Here is a 19,092-nt window from a genome sequence, read left to right as displayed (position 1 = left end):
AAATGTGTGATTTTATTTATCATTCTAGTTTATTCATTCTGCCTCAAATCATTTTACCTATCACATTCTTTCTCAAATAATAATTAATAGATTAACACTAGAAATTCTTTTACCTTCTGCCTCATATCCTACTTAGTGATAAAATCTTAAAACCATCTCAACTAATTTCTAATCGACCCTATGACACAAACCGAAACACCAGCAATGGTCGGTATAATAAGAATTTTAGTGACGGAATGAGCATGGGGAGGAGAGGAGGGAGTAGTAAAGCGCGGTCACTGACTCGTAGGGATTTTTTACCAGCCTCTTGAGGGTATGCATGGAATGCCAACCATCTGCCCGTAGACACGGCACCGCTACTCTCACCACAGCTGCTCTCCCAGACCACGCAAGTATGCAGCTCCAACACTCGATGCTTCGCAATGACTTGAAGTAGCTTAAACCATTCAACAATGATATATATCGGATATAGATAATACTACTATGCAAAGTCAATGATAAATAGTTATTATACAGCAATCTACTATCACCGTACGGCATGGATGCGGATCCAACACACAATATTTCACAGTATACAAGAACATTCAGCAACGAAAACTACGCAGAGGCAACATTCAACAGCTTAGGAAGTTAATCCAAACATCGAGTGGTACCCCATTTTACATTTGCCGCACTTAAAGCAAGGAAATTATCATCACATCAACATCGGTTCAGCAAACAATTTAACTACGCAACAGGGAACTCGAGCATAGTACTAATGGCAAATATAAGTAAGATATGTCATCATTACTGGCAATTAGGATTAGTATTTTATAGTGGCATCTAAAATTTGGAATGACCTTTGAAATTCTTATTTCAACTTGAGATAACTCGTGTGAAGATTGAATTATATCAACAGGAAACGCAAAAGAAGATTATTATTGACGCAATATATAATACATTCTACACGATATTTCAACAAAGATTGATAACGGTGATGTTGATGAACGCCTTATACATAATATAATACATAACCAATTTCGCGAAAGACAAACATAGGTAAAATGAAAGAAATTATTGAATTTGAAGCAGTTGTTCTAATGTGGAGGATAGTGATGTATAATATCGAAATTTAGCCATAGAAAAGTTTGATTTGAAGTAAAATTCATAGATTGTACGAAAAGCGAGTAATTGTCAATACCGTTGATTATCGACATGCTGGTAATGATCGATCAGAGCAGCAGAGATTCGTTTTTGGTTTTGGATCATTTGAATTAATTTAGCATGAAAACTTTTTCCTAGAATATTGGTACTATGGTCAATTTAGAGACACGGTCAGTGAGTTGAAACTGGATGGCGATGTAGCGCGTATTTTCAAGAATGTGACCAGAGCAGAGCGAGCTGCGCAGAGGTATGGACATAGGACGAGCGGCGGAAATGCCAGACATAACGATGCCAGGAACCGACAGAGTGGGCGGATCAACAGTACAACTTGACGTAAGAACTTCATGATGCATAGGCAGTCTTACGCGCCATCGTAACATTTAAACGTGGCTTATCCTAGACACGTTATTGGCGAAAATTAATGTAAACATTTTCGTTTGACGCAATGAGACAATCGTTACGTGGCTTGCTTGGCCCACAGATCCGATGAGTAAGAAAGTATTCTTCAAATACATTTTTACAATTGATGAGACAACACCAACAAACCCACTCATGCCTCACTCATTCCATTTTAATGTATTTTTCTTTTGTTTCATGCTTTAATTCATATTAAAATTTTATATTCTTTTCCTTGGAGATCGACATGACTTAGAACGAAACGGTTAAGAAGCTACGATTATGACTGAGATGGCACTGAAATAGAGGCAAGGCTATTAGTTATGAGTTCAAATAGAGTATGAAGATGTCATATCATCTGAGAGATAAACATGAAGGCGTCTGGTCTAGATTGTTAGTTATTTTAAATTCATCAAGTCGTTTATTTTAAATTCGTCAAGTCGTTGTGACTGCAGACGCGACCTGAAATCTTGGTGTTACAAGTTTACCAAGCACAAAGCAGACTTTCTTGACCCATGCTTGGTAAGCTTAATCAAATTAACGCAAGGAGATCCTCGCACTGTGGTACGGTGATCTCACGACGATTATAACCATGCGACGTCAGACGACGACTAGAACTAGCGAAACATGGCAACGTCAGACGGCGACTAAAACTAGCAAAGATCTCGAGACATGGCAACGTCAGACTATGACTAGAACTCGCGAAGATCTTGAGACATGGCAACGTCAGACTATGACTAGAACTCGCGAAGATCTTGAGACATGGTANAATATGAACTGTCTCTTATACACATCTAGATGTGTATAAGAGACAGGTACCGTGCTGTGGCCGGGAGTACCGTGCTGTGGCCGGCAGTACCGTGCTGTGGCCGGGAGTACCGTGAGGTGGCTGCCCTGGCCATGCAGCAGGCAGCGTCGTCTAGAAGGACGGATGCTCAGCAAAGGAAACACCAGCGCAGCAGCTGTTCTGAGCTTAGCCAGTGAGGGAGCGGGCAACACGCACACCCCAGCGTACACAGCCTCATACACATACACGAGAATCATTTCCGGCCAAACTTCCGTACACGCGGAGCAAGAAGACGCCATAGAAGGGGAAGACTAGAGCGTCCGCTCCTCTTCGCCCTCACTAGCCAGCACAGCTGCCTCACGTTTACGCCATTAAAGGCGAGACAGAAACGGCACCAGCACACACCAAATAAGCCAACCTCCGTCATTTCTTGTGCCAATATCGCACGGTACATGGAACCGAGGACATCACTATTTAAAAACCAGGCCATATTTACTACAACAGCAAATTTAAATTCATGTACGCTGGAATTGGCAAGAAGCAAGCCATATTTGCTAGCGAAATCAACGCTATCTTTGATTTTAATTACAACGGGTTATAGTTTAGTGTAGCAAAGTTGTCAAAATAGCTCGGTAAAATTACGGACCATAGGTGTACCAATAGAATTTTTAACGTCAATCACGATTACAAGTAAGAAGCTATTTTTAAGACGTCTTTTTGACTGACGAGACGACTGCACTGTACTCGTATAGGGGATTTTCGATACTCACGCACTCGTTTCATGAAACAAAAACGTTTCCCGTTTTTCCCGTATCGTGGAACATATCGTTAAACAATGAAATTTAAAGTTGTAAGCTATCCCGATATTTCGCCTACAGTTCTTAAAATGTACATGTAGAATTAAAATGTTTAAATAATTGTAAGAATTTTGCCAATGGAGTTCTCTCACACTACGGTAGCGGACCAGTTCAATTAGCGGCGGCACTTCATCGATACTAGTTCAAACGCCTAGCAACATCTCCGAATTCAGTTCCAATTAATTCAAAAGAATTTAACCTAACCACGACATCTCAGAATTCGGTTTCAGTTTATCCAAAATATTTTAACCTAACCACGACGTCTCTAAATTCATTTCCAATTCATAAACCGTATTTTAACCTGACGTATTTATATACCGACGTATTTGAATTGAGTCCTTGTTAATCAGAAGTATTTTAATCTAACCTCAAGGGATCTTCGCATAAACCAATTAATTGAACTGCATAGGCAGCTTACGATTGCTAGGCGATCGTAAGCCTTCCCAACACGATTCTAATAATTAACCTTAAGCATTATATCATCCACAATGGACACTGAAGGTCGTTAATTTAAAAGATAACAAACAATAAACTCTCCAAACATTCTTAAATGATAAGAAAAATATCGAGATCTTATTGTAATATATCGATATAACAGCCAACATACCGAAAACAATATTTGACGACTCCAAACATGTTGAAACATTCATCTATCTCAATTTCTTGATCTTCCGCATAGCCGCTAGACCAAAAGCGTCGGATCAAGAAACGATAGCAATAAGACGTACGTATAAAGGATATAGATGAACGTTTAAGCATCGAATGTAATAACAAAAATGAACGTTCAAAGCATCCAATATAATTAAATATATGGACATTTAGAAGCATCAAATACAAAGTAATTAAGTCTGTGAACGTTTAAAAGCATCGAACGGCTAGGTACGAGGTGTAGGAGCAGCAGCGGCTGTTGCTGCTGCGGTGTAGTAGCAGCAGCAGCGGTTCAGCGAACGCTTGATAGCAACGCTCTCAATGAGGCGGCCTGAAGGCTCGTGTGCAACAAGCCCAGTGGGACTGACGCTCCTGAGCATGCGAATCCTGATGTAAGAAGTAGCTGCGACCCGAACCTGGCCTCTAGTGATAGATAATGGCTCATCCACCAACCAAGCTTGTCCATCTACGATATCGTACATGCTTTCCTATTCCTAAATTGCTATCAGGATTGTAAAATTACACAAAACATTAATAACTTACTATGTCCAAATATAGTAGGAGGAACCTGAAATAGATCACGCCTCATAAGTAAACTACTGAATATTAGTGTGTTCTTTTAAACATCCGAGTATGAATGAAAGTTTGAAATATAAATAAGCGCACGCACCTACTAACGTATTTCAATAGAGAGTAGAATACGAGCTGACATAGGGCACACAGTATGGTGGTATACGGCAAGCACCCCACACCTCCCTACTCCCGTAGCGCTCGCCGGCCAGCAGGCCCCCCAAAATCCCCCACGTTCTCCCTCCTGACCCCCACAAGAGCCCCGCTCTAACGCTCTCCCGCTCAGCGCGCGTGAATGCGTGCGTACGTTGCACTGAGCGAGGAGCGTAAGGCGCAATTTGAAGGAGAGACTCGGAGAGCATCTCCGGCTGCTCTGGTTCTGGTATGCCATACATTGCTTGCTTCACTCCTGCTGCTGCTGCTCACGCGCTTTTGCTCTCACACAAACTGTAGCAAAATTAAACTGAAGCATCTCGTGCAATAGCACCCATGGCCTCAGAAAGTTGACCGAATACGAAGGAAATGCAAAAGATTTCCAATAGTCGGAAACTTGTTTCAAACGCCTAATCAATTGTACCCAAGAAATGAGCGGACGATCAACCGTTGCATAACAATCGAGAAATGGATCATGCGCCGAAATAATTTGTTATGGAAGGAGTTATGCTGAAGTAGACACAAACATTGCATTGTCGCATCAATTATTCATATTTGAAATACAATTAATATTACTTCCTCTAAAAAGTTACAAACAAAAAAATCAGATAATCATGTGTAAGCAGCATCTAACAATAAAACATGGCAATTATTTTTACTTTGTAAAACAGTGATGGAGATCATGAGAGTATTTGTAAACGAAATATTATAAAACAGGCTATGAGGAACAAACATCAAAAGGCAAGGGTAAGTGAGGAAGGAAGGAAGGTCGTGCAAGGACAGACAAGTATTGTATGTGAAACATCCACACGAAGAGAGTGAGACGTGCAGCACCGCATCGAGCTTGCCGCCAGACGTGGCCTGGGCGGAGCCTGGGTAGCCACGCCCCCTGCCGTCCTCACGGCAGAGCGGGACTCGCTCCAGCGGCCGCATTGCAAGGGCCCCTCACTCACCAACATCGCGCACACCGGCTCCATTTTGAGCATAGATATATCAATCAGCCCGCCTAATTTAAATTTCAAAGTTATACTTCTGGTTTAATTAAACCAGAAGTATAACTTATAAGTTTAATTAAATTAAAATATTTAATTAAACTAATTGAGTGTGCCTATTACTTAGGCGTGAATAATGACAACGGCATTTCGATTCACTGACAAACAATGATAAAAATTTGACACTGTCATCAAAATAAGTCACTTAACATTTGACCACTAAGAGGAAAACATTTTATACAAAAATCAAATGCTACTAGCAAGTGACAAACTCACATGTCTCGACGCTTCCACCATACACAAACTGGAATGAGCTTAATGGGTGTAGAGACTTGGCTGACCGAGCAATGAACATCTCTGGTGCGCACAGCAAAAATACATTGCGTAGTAATGGTCACAAGAAACTAAGGGAGCACCACATCCCTGAAGTCTTCACTGCCCACGCAAAACTAAGGGAGCACCACATCCCTGAAGTCTTCACTGCCCACGCAAAACTTCCCACGCAAAACTAAGGGAGCACCACATCCCTGAAGTCTTCGCTGCCCACGCAAAACATAAGGGAGCACCACATCCCTGAAGTCTTCACTGCCCACGCAAAACTAAGGGAGCACCACATCCCTTAAGTCTTCACTGCCCACGCAAAACATAAGGGAGCACCACATCCCTGAAGTCATCACTGCCCATGCAAAACTAAGGGAGCACCACATCCCTGAAGTCTGCACTGCACGTTATGTCAAGCTGCACCACGATGCGCGTTCGGTAAAATGCAAATAAATTTTTCTGCTAAATTATAGTTTTGCTTGTGTGTACCAGACTGTATAGCCTTCATACTTAACATAAGTAAAAATCGGAAACGGAAAACGAAAACAGAGGATTGCTTAACAGATGAAACAAAGCCATAACGGGAATTTCGATTTTCTACGAACGAGAAAATCAGCCGCTGGCGCATCTGTTCCATCAACTGCGAAAGGCAATCAGAACTCAAGCGCAGGTAAATCGAAAAAAAAATCGTTGCATCCAACTCAAGTTACTTTGGCATGTGTTAGGTTCACCTTTTCTGAAAGTATCCCAGATATATTAACATCATTCTTTTTAAGAGCAGAAAAATTGAACCCATGGCGCAGTATAGATCTGCTCCAATAAACTATACGTCATGTACTCAATAAACTATACGTCCAATAAACTATACGGCTCAACAGGCGTGCAGCAATTAACAACTGCTGGATGCGTGTGTTAATTGTGTGCACTTCAACTGTGCATGTATATAGTCCACCGGTTCAGTGTCTATATATACCTGCTAGAGGATACATTTGCGTACTAAAACAGCGCGAAGAGAGTTTAGTTAAATAATATTCAATATCAAAATAGAGCACGAGGCAAGTTTCGTCCATCTAAATTCAACATCAAAATAGAACACAAGGCGAGTTTGACCGAGCCAAGTTGAACGTCAAGCATGAGGCATGCGTGCAGGCGAGCATGCATGCAAGCACTCGCGTCATTTCCAGCAAAGAAATAAATAAAGCGACATAGCTCGAAAGCACGCAGTTCTTCTACTTTAATGTAATCTATTGCGGCGCTGATGGAAATTCATTAATTAACGCGTGCAAGTAGTTGCATGAGAATATGAACATAAAAACTTCAAAGATTTCCAGTGTCAATGGGAATGCAGAGCTCGCTGAAATTTACACTGGAAACATTCTAGATTTTTACACTCCAATACTCCATGGATGTCAAGTTTGATATAAACTTATTTCTTACGATGGTCATCTTCGTAAATGCCATTTAATAGCCAAGTGCATGCACGTTCTAATCATATGCACGTTTTTCATGAACAAGTTAAATTTGGTTGAGCATTTACTGGACTTCGTCGTGTCTGAACATTCGTCAAAATGCAAGTTGTGCCAATATAGAACAGCCAGGTTAATGCATGTCAAGCATTTTACCAGCCTGCTGAAAATTGACATGGAAACTTACGATGACGCTTTTATACCATCGAAATTTCATACCCGACAGAGAATAAAACAATACCTTTTAATTGGATGAAAAATCCGGTTCAACAATTTCAAATAGAAACACGCTGAATCAATTGCCTCCAGCAAAACGGTTGATACATAGTTTGCCATTATAACGGGAATTGCAACTAAAGTACCTTGATCACTTAATTAAACACGTTTTCAACGCTTAATATAGTTGAACATGGCGGTCTAGACAGGCTGTAGGTTATTTTACCGCTTCGACGAACGCGGAGGGCAGCAGCGTACTTGCGAGTATAAATAGCCGAGATGCGCAGTAGCTTTCGCGGAACAAAACTGCAATTATTCCCTCTTGAACAAATAACGTTTGATGAAACTTACAGTTACAGTTAGCAACATTATTTAAGGAATACATGCAAGTGTTGTAACTTACCTTGGCCGACGGTGTACTTCTTCACGATTATTATAAATTTAATCAACTCGTCGAACATTTAAAATAATGCCAAACCAAATCATTTGAAAATACGTATTTATAGGAAAGGTTTAAAAAATGATCGCCTTAAAAATAAAATTTTCCAGGGTCATTTCCCCTGCTCCATCAACGTACAAAAACATACAGTTTAATATTACAGAGCAGTTTTAATAATAATAAATTTGATATACAGCTTGATATTACAGTGGAGAAAGAATACACGGGATTTTAAATTGACAGGAAGTGAACATCATCACTGCATCATGTATGCCACTGAATAGCAAAAAAACTCACCTAGTTTTGTTGTTGATGCTGTCGCTGCGACGCATAAGTCTCTCGACCACCGTGTCAAGTTCTTCGTTATCCTCGACGTTATCCGAGAATCCGTCATCATCAAGCATGAGGCTAGCGCCAGGCTCGAGTATGAGTCCACTGAGAGTCCCCACATCCACATCCCCGTCTCGCGAGGCACCGCTGTATCCCAGTCCACTAAGGTTATCATAGCTGGTGCACGCACCGCTACCGAAGCCGCTCGTGCTGGCATCTTCCTCATTGTCGTCATCGTCGTCGAATATCGCTTCTTGGGCATCCTGACGATACGAGTATGTGGTTGTTGTGGTGGCAGTGGTGGTAGCGGCGCGGGAGCTTTTGTACTGCAAGTCTTCCTCCTCATATTCGAGTTCCTGGTCAAACTCGTACACGTCCAAGGGAGATAAGGCGGTCGTCACGGGAGAAGTGTCCGCACTGGAGGGCTTCTCCTCGTGGTCTTGTTCCATTGCGCTGCCTCGCGTCGACCTCAGATGCGAGATCTACACAACAAAAAAGCGTACATTCTTATTGAAATTTCATTAAATAAAAATGCATCCCAAAATTTATCATGTTAATAATCGATACGTCATCTGTTATAATAGAAATCCCATTGTTTGTTCACATCCATTCATCATGAAAAATTGAGTAAGTATATACAATTTATGTATTGTTTTTTTGGATACATTTATACATATTGCTTCAACTTTACATAATCATCATGTTTGACAGCTTTTGAGCCTATTGATAATTTATAAGGGAAAGCAGAATGGTTTGTGCAAGTATTCCGCCTCTAACCACATTCACAACAAAAGACTGATCACAATTGTGGCTAGCCGTTTGAGTGCTTAATAATCGAAATATTTTTATTCACAGAAGAAATACCAGATGCTTGTGATAATTGTTTATAATAATTTCTTGATGATCATTAATTAATGTATAGAAGCAACATCAAGGAATATTTATACACTTAGAATTACCACAGTAAATTATATTATAGGTAATAGGAAAAATTAAAGTACAAATGCAATTTATCAGCATTATATTCATATCTTTACACAGAAAAAATGTTGATATAATATCATGCTGCATTAAGACAGCATTATTTCATATTAAACTTGTTTCAGTCTCCATGCACCCTTAACAACACGGCTACTTTGTTGCTAGTGCAATCCACTCCTGGTAGTGAAAGTACCAGGAGTACTACTCATGCTCAATTGTGAATGTCTACATGATGAATAGCTAAGCTGTAGACCTAAGGTTTTGTGTAGAAAAAAGGGTGCTGAATGTAAGTGGATACAGAGGAGATGGAAGGAGATAGGATGAGTACTTCAAGCATGATGTTGATGTGAAGGAAACTGTGAAACTGATCCACAGGTTAACACCTGATGGTATCCCACTGAAACACCTGTTGTTGAAATGCGAGGCATGTAAGAGGAGATGAGTAATGATGTAGGTGAATCTGAAAGATGGCGGTTAGAGTAATTTAATGGGGCATGGAGAACCTTTTGAGTGTACATATTAGACCACTTGTGGGTTTTTTGGAAGAAGCAACTGTGTCTGTGATTCAGATTGCAAAGACATTTGGAAGCTGAGGGCGATGATGCAAAGGATGCCATGCTTTATAAAGATTTTATTTCAGCATATACTTCAAGTTGCTTGCTATAGGGTTACTATATGATGTTATGTGATTATGAAGCTGTAAAATTTCAGCACAAAAAGGAAGTTTTTTCAAACTAGCCACCAACCATATTGATATTCATTTTGTAAATATATACATATATTCATATATTTGAAGTGAAATCAGCAATCACCCATTGCTACAATCATGGCTCCAAATCTTAAGGGTATTAAATCTGATGTATCCTGTGGATCTTTTGATCCTAGTCAAGGCCCCATAGCACCTAACTTTTAGACTCTCTGAAGACTTGATCTATTTTTTACGTAACACAAGCAAAATTTTTGTTTAATGTTTTGAGAACTGCTCACCATTTATTGACCAATTAAGCTATGTTTTATTTTATTTTAATGACATTTACCTAACATATTATAAATCAGCTAATTATTTTATAATTTGTCTGCCTGGTGGTAAGAAGAGTGCAGTGGCTGTCCAGTGTCCATGAAATGAATCCTCCAAGATTTTTCATTTAAATTTTTTCTTCAAGGCTTTCAGTAAGAAAATTCAAATAAGATGAATCAACAAATTCTGAAGTTTTCTTCAACAAACCTCTCCTTGAGTAACTTAGCTTGGTCTGTCATTGCAGGGAGCCAAATAGGAATAAGTAAATAATAGATTTAACAAATTAGATATTACTGAAAAATCAACTCCAGTTAGCAAGAAAAGTTTTCAAGTCTATTGTTCAACTTGAGCCTTTCAAGTTAACAGTTCATTTTGATTGCCAGATCTTCAAGATTTCATCAATATCATCTGTATATTAATGTTTTTATCTATGAAACTTTACTAGTTCCATGAAGAGCAACTATCAAGTCTCAATTGCCACTATGAACATGAGAGGAAAATATCAACTCAATTGTTTCCAGAGCTTACGAGCCATAATGGCTGTTATAAGACACATGCTGGACATCTAATTAATTGTTACCATCAACTGGGATGACTTCCACCACTGCCACTACAACAGAAACAAATGGCAGCAAAGCAAAATAATAAACACTGGCCAAAGTGACTGGGATGACTTTGGCCACTGGGGTGACTTTGGTCAACATTTATTATTTTGTCTTGCTGTCATTTGTTTCTGTTGTAGTGGTGGCCGAAGTCACCCCAGTTGACAGATACTATAGGTACTGCTTAATAGAACCATTGTAATTCAAATTAACTCAAAACAAGCAGGTTGGCCTGGTATCACTGGGGCTGGATAAATTCTGCAATTTTTTATCCTTATTATCCCAAGTTTTTTCATCCCTGTAACCCAATATCAGAGCTTATTTATTCTAATTAAATGAATCCTCTTTCAAGTCTACATAGCACACAGGAAAAAAAGACTCCGATTTGATTTTTGTTTCAAAATATGTAAAAAAAAACTTTGTATCTAACAAATTGAACTTTTACCTGCCTACTGATAAATCATTTTTAAAATTTTTATCCAATCCTTTCCTATTTTCCAACTAAGAACTGAATTTCAGCTTCTGTTAATATTTCAAAATGAATATTTTGGAGATGCACATGCAACAGCCCCTGCATATTTGCAGTGCCAGGCTTCAAACACACCTGAGTGTAAAGTATAGTACAACATAGATCGAGGATGCTAATTTATTGCTGCAGATGCCATGATACAATTGTGGCAGACAGTGGTTACCAATTGTGCTTCCCCATCAATTCAAGACTAGAATTTTTCTATTTTATACAGAAATTTTGCAGCTTCAATTTGACATATATTTGATAACTTTGGAATCTTGTGGCTGACTCATGAACCTTTGTTAAGAATTACAAGACAGTTTATACAAGAGATATTGCAGCTAGATTGCAGGAGAAATTTAACTTGCCACTTGGAAAGTATAAATATTCCATGTCTGCTTAGATTGTAATTTACAATAGATTTGGTCAATAGCAGATGAACAATGTAGACTTGCCATATGTCATGGATCATGTGGATTAATCAAAACTGGCTGTAGATACCATCCAGTCATCCACTTGGTGTTGATTGATCAATATTTTATTTGCAATAGGATATGAAACAAAACAGGGACAGAAGGTCAGCAACATAGGGTAAAATGTCTCACTACAAGCATAGAATATAACCTAACTTTTCTAGCTGCAACTAGAGCTGTTCAGCCATTTTTGGAGCCTAAAAATTTCTGTTAGATGAATGACCTCTCATCTTATTGTCATCAGTACACTATAAATCGCATGATAAATTCATCATATAACCCGTCAAACTCTCTGAACCGCTGAAAAGCTGTTAAAAAATTTTAAGAAGAAATTTGATCATGAGAAAAGCTGAGAATTTATCGAAGTCTTTACTGTCTGTTGAACCTGCACCATAAACATGTCCACATCACCTGCACCATAAACATGTCATCACCTGCACCATAAACATAAACATGCCATGTCCAATGTCCCATGTCCCATTGTCCCATGTCCCATTGTCCCATGTCCCATTGCCCCATGTCCCATGTCCCATTGCCCCATGTCCCATTGTCCCATGTCCCATTGTCCCATGTCCCATTGTCCCATGTCCCATTGTCCCATGTCCCATTGTCCCATGTCCCAACAATTTCGCGTTGTCGTTATCGTATTAATTAGGCAGTGGACGCCAGCGCCACTTCGATAATTCTCCGATAATCCTCCAAAGAAATAAAGAAAATGGAGGGTTTAAAGGTACAACTAATTCAAAAATGACCATATGCCAAGCAGGTTGAGCAGATAAGAATGTGCAGTACATTCCGGTAAATAGGTATAAGCAGGTTATTGGCAGAAGCCTATTCGTACAGGTTTCCACTGTGAACACTTACATTATTATCCTATGTTCATTCTTGTGGCAGGTTGGAGCAGGTTGCCCGCGCGGGCAAACCTGCTTCCACTGTGTACGTACCCTAAAAAGGGATGGTTTTGAGCGTTTTTTGTTAACTTCTTACCATGAAACATTTCAGAAACAAGTTTAGGCTCATTTTATAGCTCTCTGTGAGGGCTATCAAATGGCATCTTCAAAAAAAATTCCACATGCTATTTGTAAGGCGCTAGACGCAATATAAAAGGCTCCTAAATCAATCTTGGAATGGGGTAAAAAGGGACACTTGAAATAAAACTCAATTTCAAACATTTGAAGCATACAGAGTGTACTCATCTATTACTAACAGTACTCTGAAGTCCTCCTCTTTCATTGTAGATGATGTAGATGTAAAATAAATGCCATTTTCTGTGATTTTTACTTGTTTTTCCTTTATTGATATGATATTACCATATTCATTAATTACTGTATTATTAAAGTGATATTACTGTATCCATGGACATGCCATTGAGCATTGGCAACGACCTTGTCCACTGCAAGCTTCATATCAGCAGCCATGTAGCATTTCTTCTGTATCTGTAAGCTTACAGGATGGCTTGTAATTTCGCACAATTTTAATCAAGTCTAATGATTTCACTATAACAAAAAAAATCGTGAAAAACATACCTGAAACAGAAAATAATGCTTTAGTGACAACCATCATATGTTTTGAAGAAATAAATCATAGTTTAGGTCAATTACTTTTCATTCCATGATGCCCAGTGCACAATTCTATATATAGCATTCTATGTACAATTTTGTGATGACCGATAAATGCACTAATTTTTTGATAATTTTTTCACCGAGCGAGGTAAATGTAATCAAAATTGTTTGTTGATAAGCAATTTTTTTTTGTTAACTGGAGCCTTTGCTAACTGACCTTATAACCTGGTTTAACTGTAAATGCATTTTAAGGGTGTCCCTAATTACCCCCGGGGGTGTCCCTTTTTACCCCATCACGCAGAAATGGCTGCCATTTTTTTTAACGAGATAGGCAAATTCTGTCAATTAAGTTTTCAAGCCAACACCTGGGTGCAACTTTTAATGTAAGTGAAATTTTTCAATATGGCAAATATTTTTTTTGCTCCAGACCTTAGCAGAGGTACTTTTCCAAAATCGCACTTTTCACACTTTTTTTTCAGAGATAGTAAGAGTGGATAGTTTGATTTCTTGACTAGCTTTATACACATGATAGATAGAAAAATGTTGAAGTTTATGCCACTATTTTTAGTTTTGCAATATTTTGATTAGTTTAGCTACTACAACATTTCTACGAAATGTGGGATGCACATCCCTATTTACCCTGCCTGTCCCTTTTTACCCCGTTCGACGGTATGTGTTAAAAATTTGTTTATTTGAAGCCACAAGATTTTTGTGACAAGTTTGTCAATTCCAATATTGCCCCACTATGCTGAGTTTGGCAATTATGTTCCTAAGATCCTTTTTAGGCCAAAAGTGTTGCCAGTGCTATAGAGGAATTTTTGCCAGAACCACGTAAAACTTCCAGATTTCTTGCCAAACTACATATATAAATGTATTTACTGAGAAATGTATTGGCAAAATTTTCTGAAGGCATAGATTTTTTGTGTCCTCAGAGATCTTCAGATCCACTCTTTGCACCCTGACATGCCTTCTAGCACCAGGAGGAATTTAGTGGCTCTAAAAATGACAAAATAACTCTGGAGAGCATTTAGCATTAATGGAATATATCTACCTTTGGGCTCCAACTAGAGCTTTCTTGCCATTTTTGAGACTGCGAAATTACTGTTAGATGAATTAAATCCCATTATTTCAAGTACTGGTATCACTGATGACAAATTGGAATTGGAATTAAATGCATGATGATCTCCAGTCAAGAGCTTTAGATTTGTCATTGATGCTGCATAAAAATCTTTTACTAGTGTAAAATAATTTAAATTTCACATCGTGCTAGGCAGTTGAAAAATTTCAATCAACAAGTATTTACTAAAATTTTAATGGACCACATTGAGTTATACATGTCAACATCCTAAAAACATAAATAATGCACTAAAACATTTGGCATGGTCAACTTTGCCTTCCAACCCTCCTCCATCTCAGCCCAGAACTCTCCATTCTTCAAGGCCCCACTCTAATCATCCTCCTCCTCCCCCATGACTTCCTCACATTCTCTAAATATCGCTTCACACTCTTAAACATGGTCACAGTTGCTCCCTCAGACAGACCCACAATCATTGCCATCCACTCTGTACTTGTTCTCTCATTATCTTACACCCCACTTCCTTAATCTTAGCTCATTCATTTGGAATCACCTTCCTCATAGACTGCTGGCATGAAATATATCTACCATTCAAACTGCAACTAGAGCTTTCCCACCATTTTTGGAGCAGCAAGATTTTACTAGATGGATTAACTCCAATTTACTTATTGATAATATTGCATAGTCACGCTGCAAGATTATAAAAGAATAAAACATATGTCACTTTGTAGCTGCAAGATTTAATTCATAAGTAGGTAAATCCCAACCCAATGTAGATATACAGAAGATCTTTCTCATACACCTCACATTCCATCAAGTGTTTCACAGTTTCCTTAATGGAAACTGTGAAGCCTTGTAAATTCTAAATGTCTTTACCCTATGCAATAGGGTAAACACACCATATTCCGACACTTCAAAGGACATAGCAAGAAAGGAATGGCTATAAAAAGAGCACCCTATTGCCCAACTCGAGTTCTGATTGCTTTACGTCACTCTCAAAATACAACACTATGCGCCAGCAATGATGAAACGTCACAAAATGTTGCCATATTTATTTAAAAGCCTTTATAATTCAAATCTACAAAATTGCTGAATTCCAACGCTGTGTGCGACTAAATTTGGCATATTGTGAGACTAATTCTGACAGCGCTTCAAAATCATAATTCATAATTCCAATATCCTGTTTTGGAATTCCGACGCCCTGTGTGAGCTGTATTGGAATACGACATAGCTCAGAACGAGCTGTGTGTGTCTAATTCCAAGCTGTGTTGGAATTAATTTTTATATGTCTAAAACCATCTCTGAACTTAATCACCTATCAATTTATTTACCAATTAAAATCGGCAAATACAAGTATACTTAAAGGATTCATAATATATTCACAGACTTATAAAGGGAGCTTCTATGCTAAAAATTTGAATTTTTGGCTTTTCCAGTTATTAAGCTCATCTTACAGCTTACTTTTTGCCACATTGAATGGTACTACACAACCATCTCTGTATGTTGATTTATGTTTTCAGGACAGATCCTGAAAGGGGGGAGGGTGGTGGGGTCCCTTCACTAAAGTCTATGGGGATAATTACAGCCAAGCTATATAAAATGGCTATCACTGGACCTGCAGCTCAGTTATCACTCAACCATCATGCAGAAAGGTGTTGATATAGTCATCCTATGTACTGCTGACTGACTTTGAAGTGAGATAACGCTTACTTCCGGTATCTAAGCTGCGTTACATGCCTTTACATAGCGCGCCACGATTTTTTGCCTCTACTGAAAAGTTTGAAAACATGAAAACCTCTCTCATGGCAAACCTATCTCCTCCTAGAGTTTTGAAGCTACATCAATGAGACATATACCATTTGATTTGCAAAGAAAAGATCTACAAACTGGTTGTGGGCTTTTATCCAAGTTTGTTATAGTTCGGATTTTATTTTGCAAAAAGGGTGGGGGGAAGTCATGCAGAGACTTTTTAAAGGAAAAATTGAAAAATTAAAAAAATTCGGACAAAATGCTCCCACACCCACAAAAATAAGAAATTAAAAAAAACCATGACCAGTTTGTAGATATGGTCTTTAAGCATCGAATGATATTTGTCTTGATGTTGTAGCTTGAAAATCCTAGGAAGAGATAGGTTATCTAAAGTACCCCTTTTTGGCTGTTTTCTAAGAATTTCACGTTTTCTTTCAATTTTTTCAAAAAATTGACATGAATAAAAACAGAGTTTTTTTAGGGTTTACACATGTGTACCAAATTTCCAATTTAATCTTCTGTAAATTACCTAGATAAAATTTAGGGTAGATGCTCCTCTTAAAAGTCTCAGACCATAATATTCTTTCTACACAAACAGTTTATCAGTATTTGGTAGAGCAAGGTCAACTATCAACTCTTGACACATGTTTTGATGTTCTCACCGGGTGATGTGGACTTTTGCTCTGACAATCTTAACATTTTCTCGCCAGACCTAGCGTTTTGCAGAAATATTGCGCGCAATAGTATGACGTCACTATTTCAACTATCTACGCATGCGTGGAACTAAGACAAAGCTTAAAATAAAGAAAAAATTTAAAGTTAAGAAGTGTCAGAATTACCAACGATGTTGGAATATGGTGTGTTTACCTTTATCATACCCCCTGCCCAAATGGGGCGCAGTGCCCCAGTCCTCAACTGTGGAGCGCTCCAATTGTTCTGCTGCACCTAAATGATCAACCACTTTCTGGAATTCCACCATGTAATAATTCCTTATAGTGGCTTATACTTCCAAACAGTTACACAAAACATTTGTCTTCCCTTCCCTCATTTCACCTGTATGTATGTCCATTCATATACAGCAATCATGCAATGAAGGTACATACAATACATAGTGTAAATGCATTAATGCAGTCATGCAGAGACTTTTTAGACATTTCCTCTTGCTCACTATCATTATTGAGTCCTAAAGTAAAAGAAAAAGTAAAGTAGGCCAGTGAAGTATCATGGATTCCAGCATTTTCATACTTAAGATATTGGTTTAAATCTAAATCTAGAGTAGATAAAGAGATTAAAAAGGAACAGGGAACTTATTCTAAAAACCTGTAGTAGCTATGAACTATTAGTATGGGATTGTAGAATTTGTTCCTTCAAATTCAACTCTATTTAAGCAAGTACTAGCTAGGTATCATTGAAGACAGAGAATTTAATTTATTGATAATTTTCTTGTAACTTTTTCCCAATATATCAAATAATATTCATTATTTGCACTGTTAAATAAAAAATCAGGGTAGGGTCTGGCCCGTCTGGGTACCAAAGGACATTTTTATTTTGTTGACAATGTTTTAGTCATTCATTATCAAGTTACAAGACGCATTGTCATTGTGTACCTAATATTATTAGGCTAGCCTTAGGAATGATTAGGAAGTAGGCTAATGAAGATAATCTTGATTCTTAATTAATGGAACTAAAGAAGGGGAAAAAATGTAATAACTAACACTAAGTATTTTGTTTGGCAATATCCGAGAAATTTTTACTCAAATTTTAAACATTATTCACTATCATAGCTACTGGACTAGGCTACCTACCTACTATTTGAAATGATAAAATTTATTCCTTAGCATAACTATTTACTTTTATAATTATTTCTTATCTCTTTCAACATATTAGTAGTGACAGAAACGTAAATGATGATTTTCAACTCACCACAAGTAGCAGAGATTAAACGAAATTTTTTATTATATTGCACAAGTGTAAAAATAAACTATAAAAGATAGCAACACAAACTACTGCTGCGCATTTTGTTTTGAAGGCAAGATTGCTACTGGGCCGCCATGTTGGGTAAACATTCATGACGTCAGAGACATGAGTAAATTTGTGAATGAATAAATTCCTAATATAATTAAAGAAGTTTATATGATAAAATTTTCTCGGTTTTCATATGGTTTACACCAATTTTTCGTAAAAATTCTATATACCCAGAGGTAATCGATTTCTCTTTAGTTCCAGTTCATGCCTTCATCTTTCCCCATTCCATTGAGTAAAATTTCGTCTTTGACTACTCTGTGCAATTAGTGTTAGATGGTATTGAAATGTGTACCATGAACAATTATTTTATGCAAAAAATGGGATTTCCGACTCATCAATCTTAATAAATGACTCATCAAGCTAAAATAAATTGTCTTGATGTCGTATCCATGGTATTAGTTTTACCATGGTCGTATAATTTAAACGTAAATCAACTTAAACTCAACTTTTTTAATTTGTAGTAAACTGACAGAATTTTCGGTAAATTAGTTTCTACAGCTAATTAACACAGTTAATTCATGTGATCGAATTTGAGATATCCTACAAAATAGTAGAAATTTCTTTATAAACTACGTTCGAGTCTCTCATTACGCCACCGGAAGTTGTTTTCCTCATGTGTCGTCACTCGTCAGTTCAACCACAGCAGTCGCAGAGATGACAGTTCAGAAACGGTAAGATTTTCATATAATCATTTTTCCAAATCTGGAACTATTTCACATACATTCAGGTCTCTCCAAGATCATGTAAGCGCTACAAGAAATTAAGTTTTTCCCAAACT

The 19,092-nt window shown here is 38.0% G+C and overlaps 1 protein-coding gene across 1 annotated transcript in view; it reads right to left on the bottom strand.

The window, feature by feature from the left end:
- The window catches only part of LOC108680077 (serine/threonine-protein phosphatase 4 regulatory subunit 1), a 50,912-nt gene extending 32,517 nt beyond the window's left edge, over nucleotides 1–18,395 (bottom strand). The window contains exons 1-2 of the mRNA XM_018168834.2: nucleotides 18,213–18,395; nucleotides 8,286–8,800 (exon numbers count right to left, since the gene is read on the bottom strand). Of these exons, the coding sequence (XP_018024323.1) occupies nucleotides 8,286–8,767 (482 nt within the window). The 5' untranslated portion in view covers nucleotides 8,768–8,800; nucleotides 18,213–18,395. The remainder of the gene's footprint in view (nucleotides 1–8,285; nucleotides 8,801–18,212) is intronic.
- Nucleotides 18,396–19,092: the final 697 nt, after the last annotated feature.

This window comes from Hyalella azteca, unplaced genomic scaffold (genome assembly GCF_000764305.2).
Source record: "Hyalella azteca isolate HAZT.00-mixed unplaced genomic scaffold, Hazt_2.0.2 contig10289, whole genome shotgun sequence".
Classification (NCBI taxonomy): Eukaryota; Metazoa; Arthropoda; class Malacostraca; order Amphipoda; family Hyalellidae; genus Hyalella; species Hyalella azteca.
This window is presented reverse-complemented; position numbering and strand designations above follow the sequence as displayed.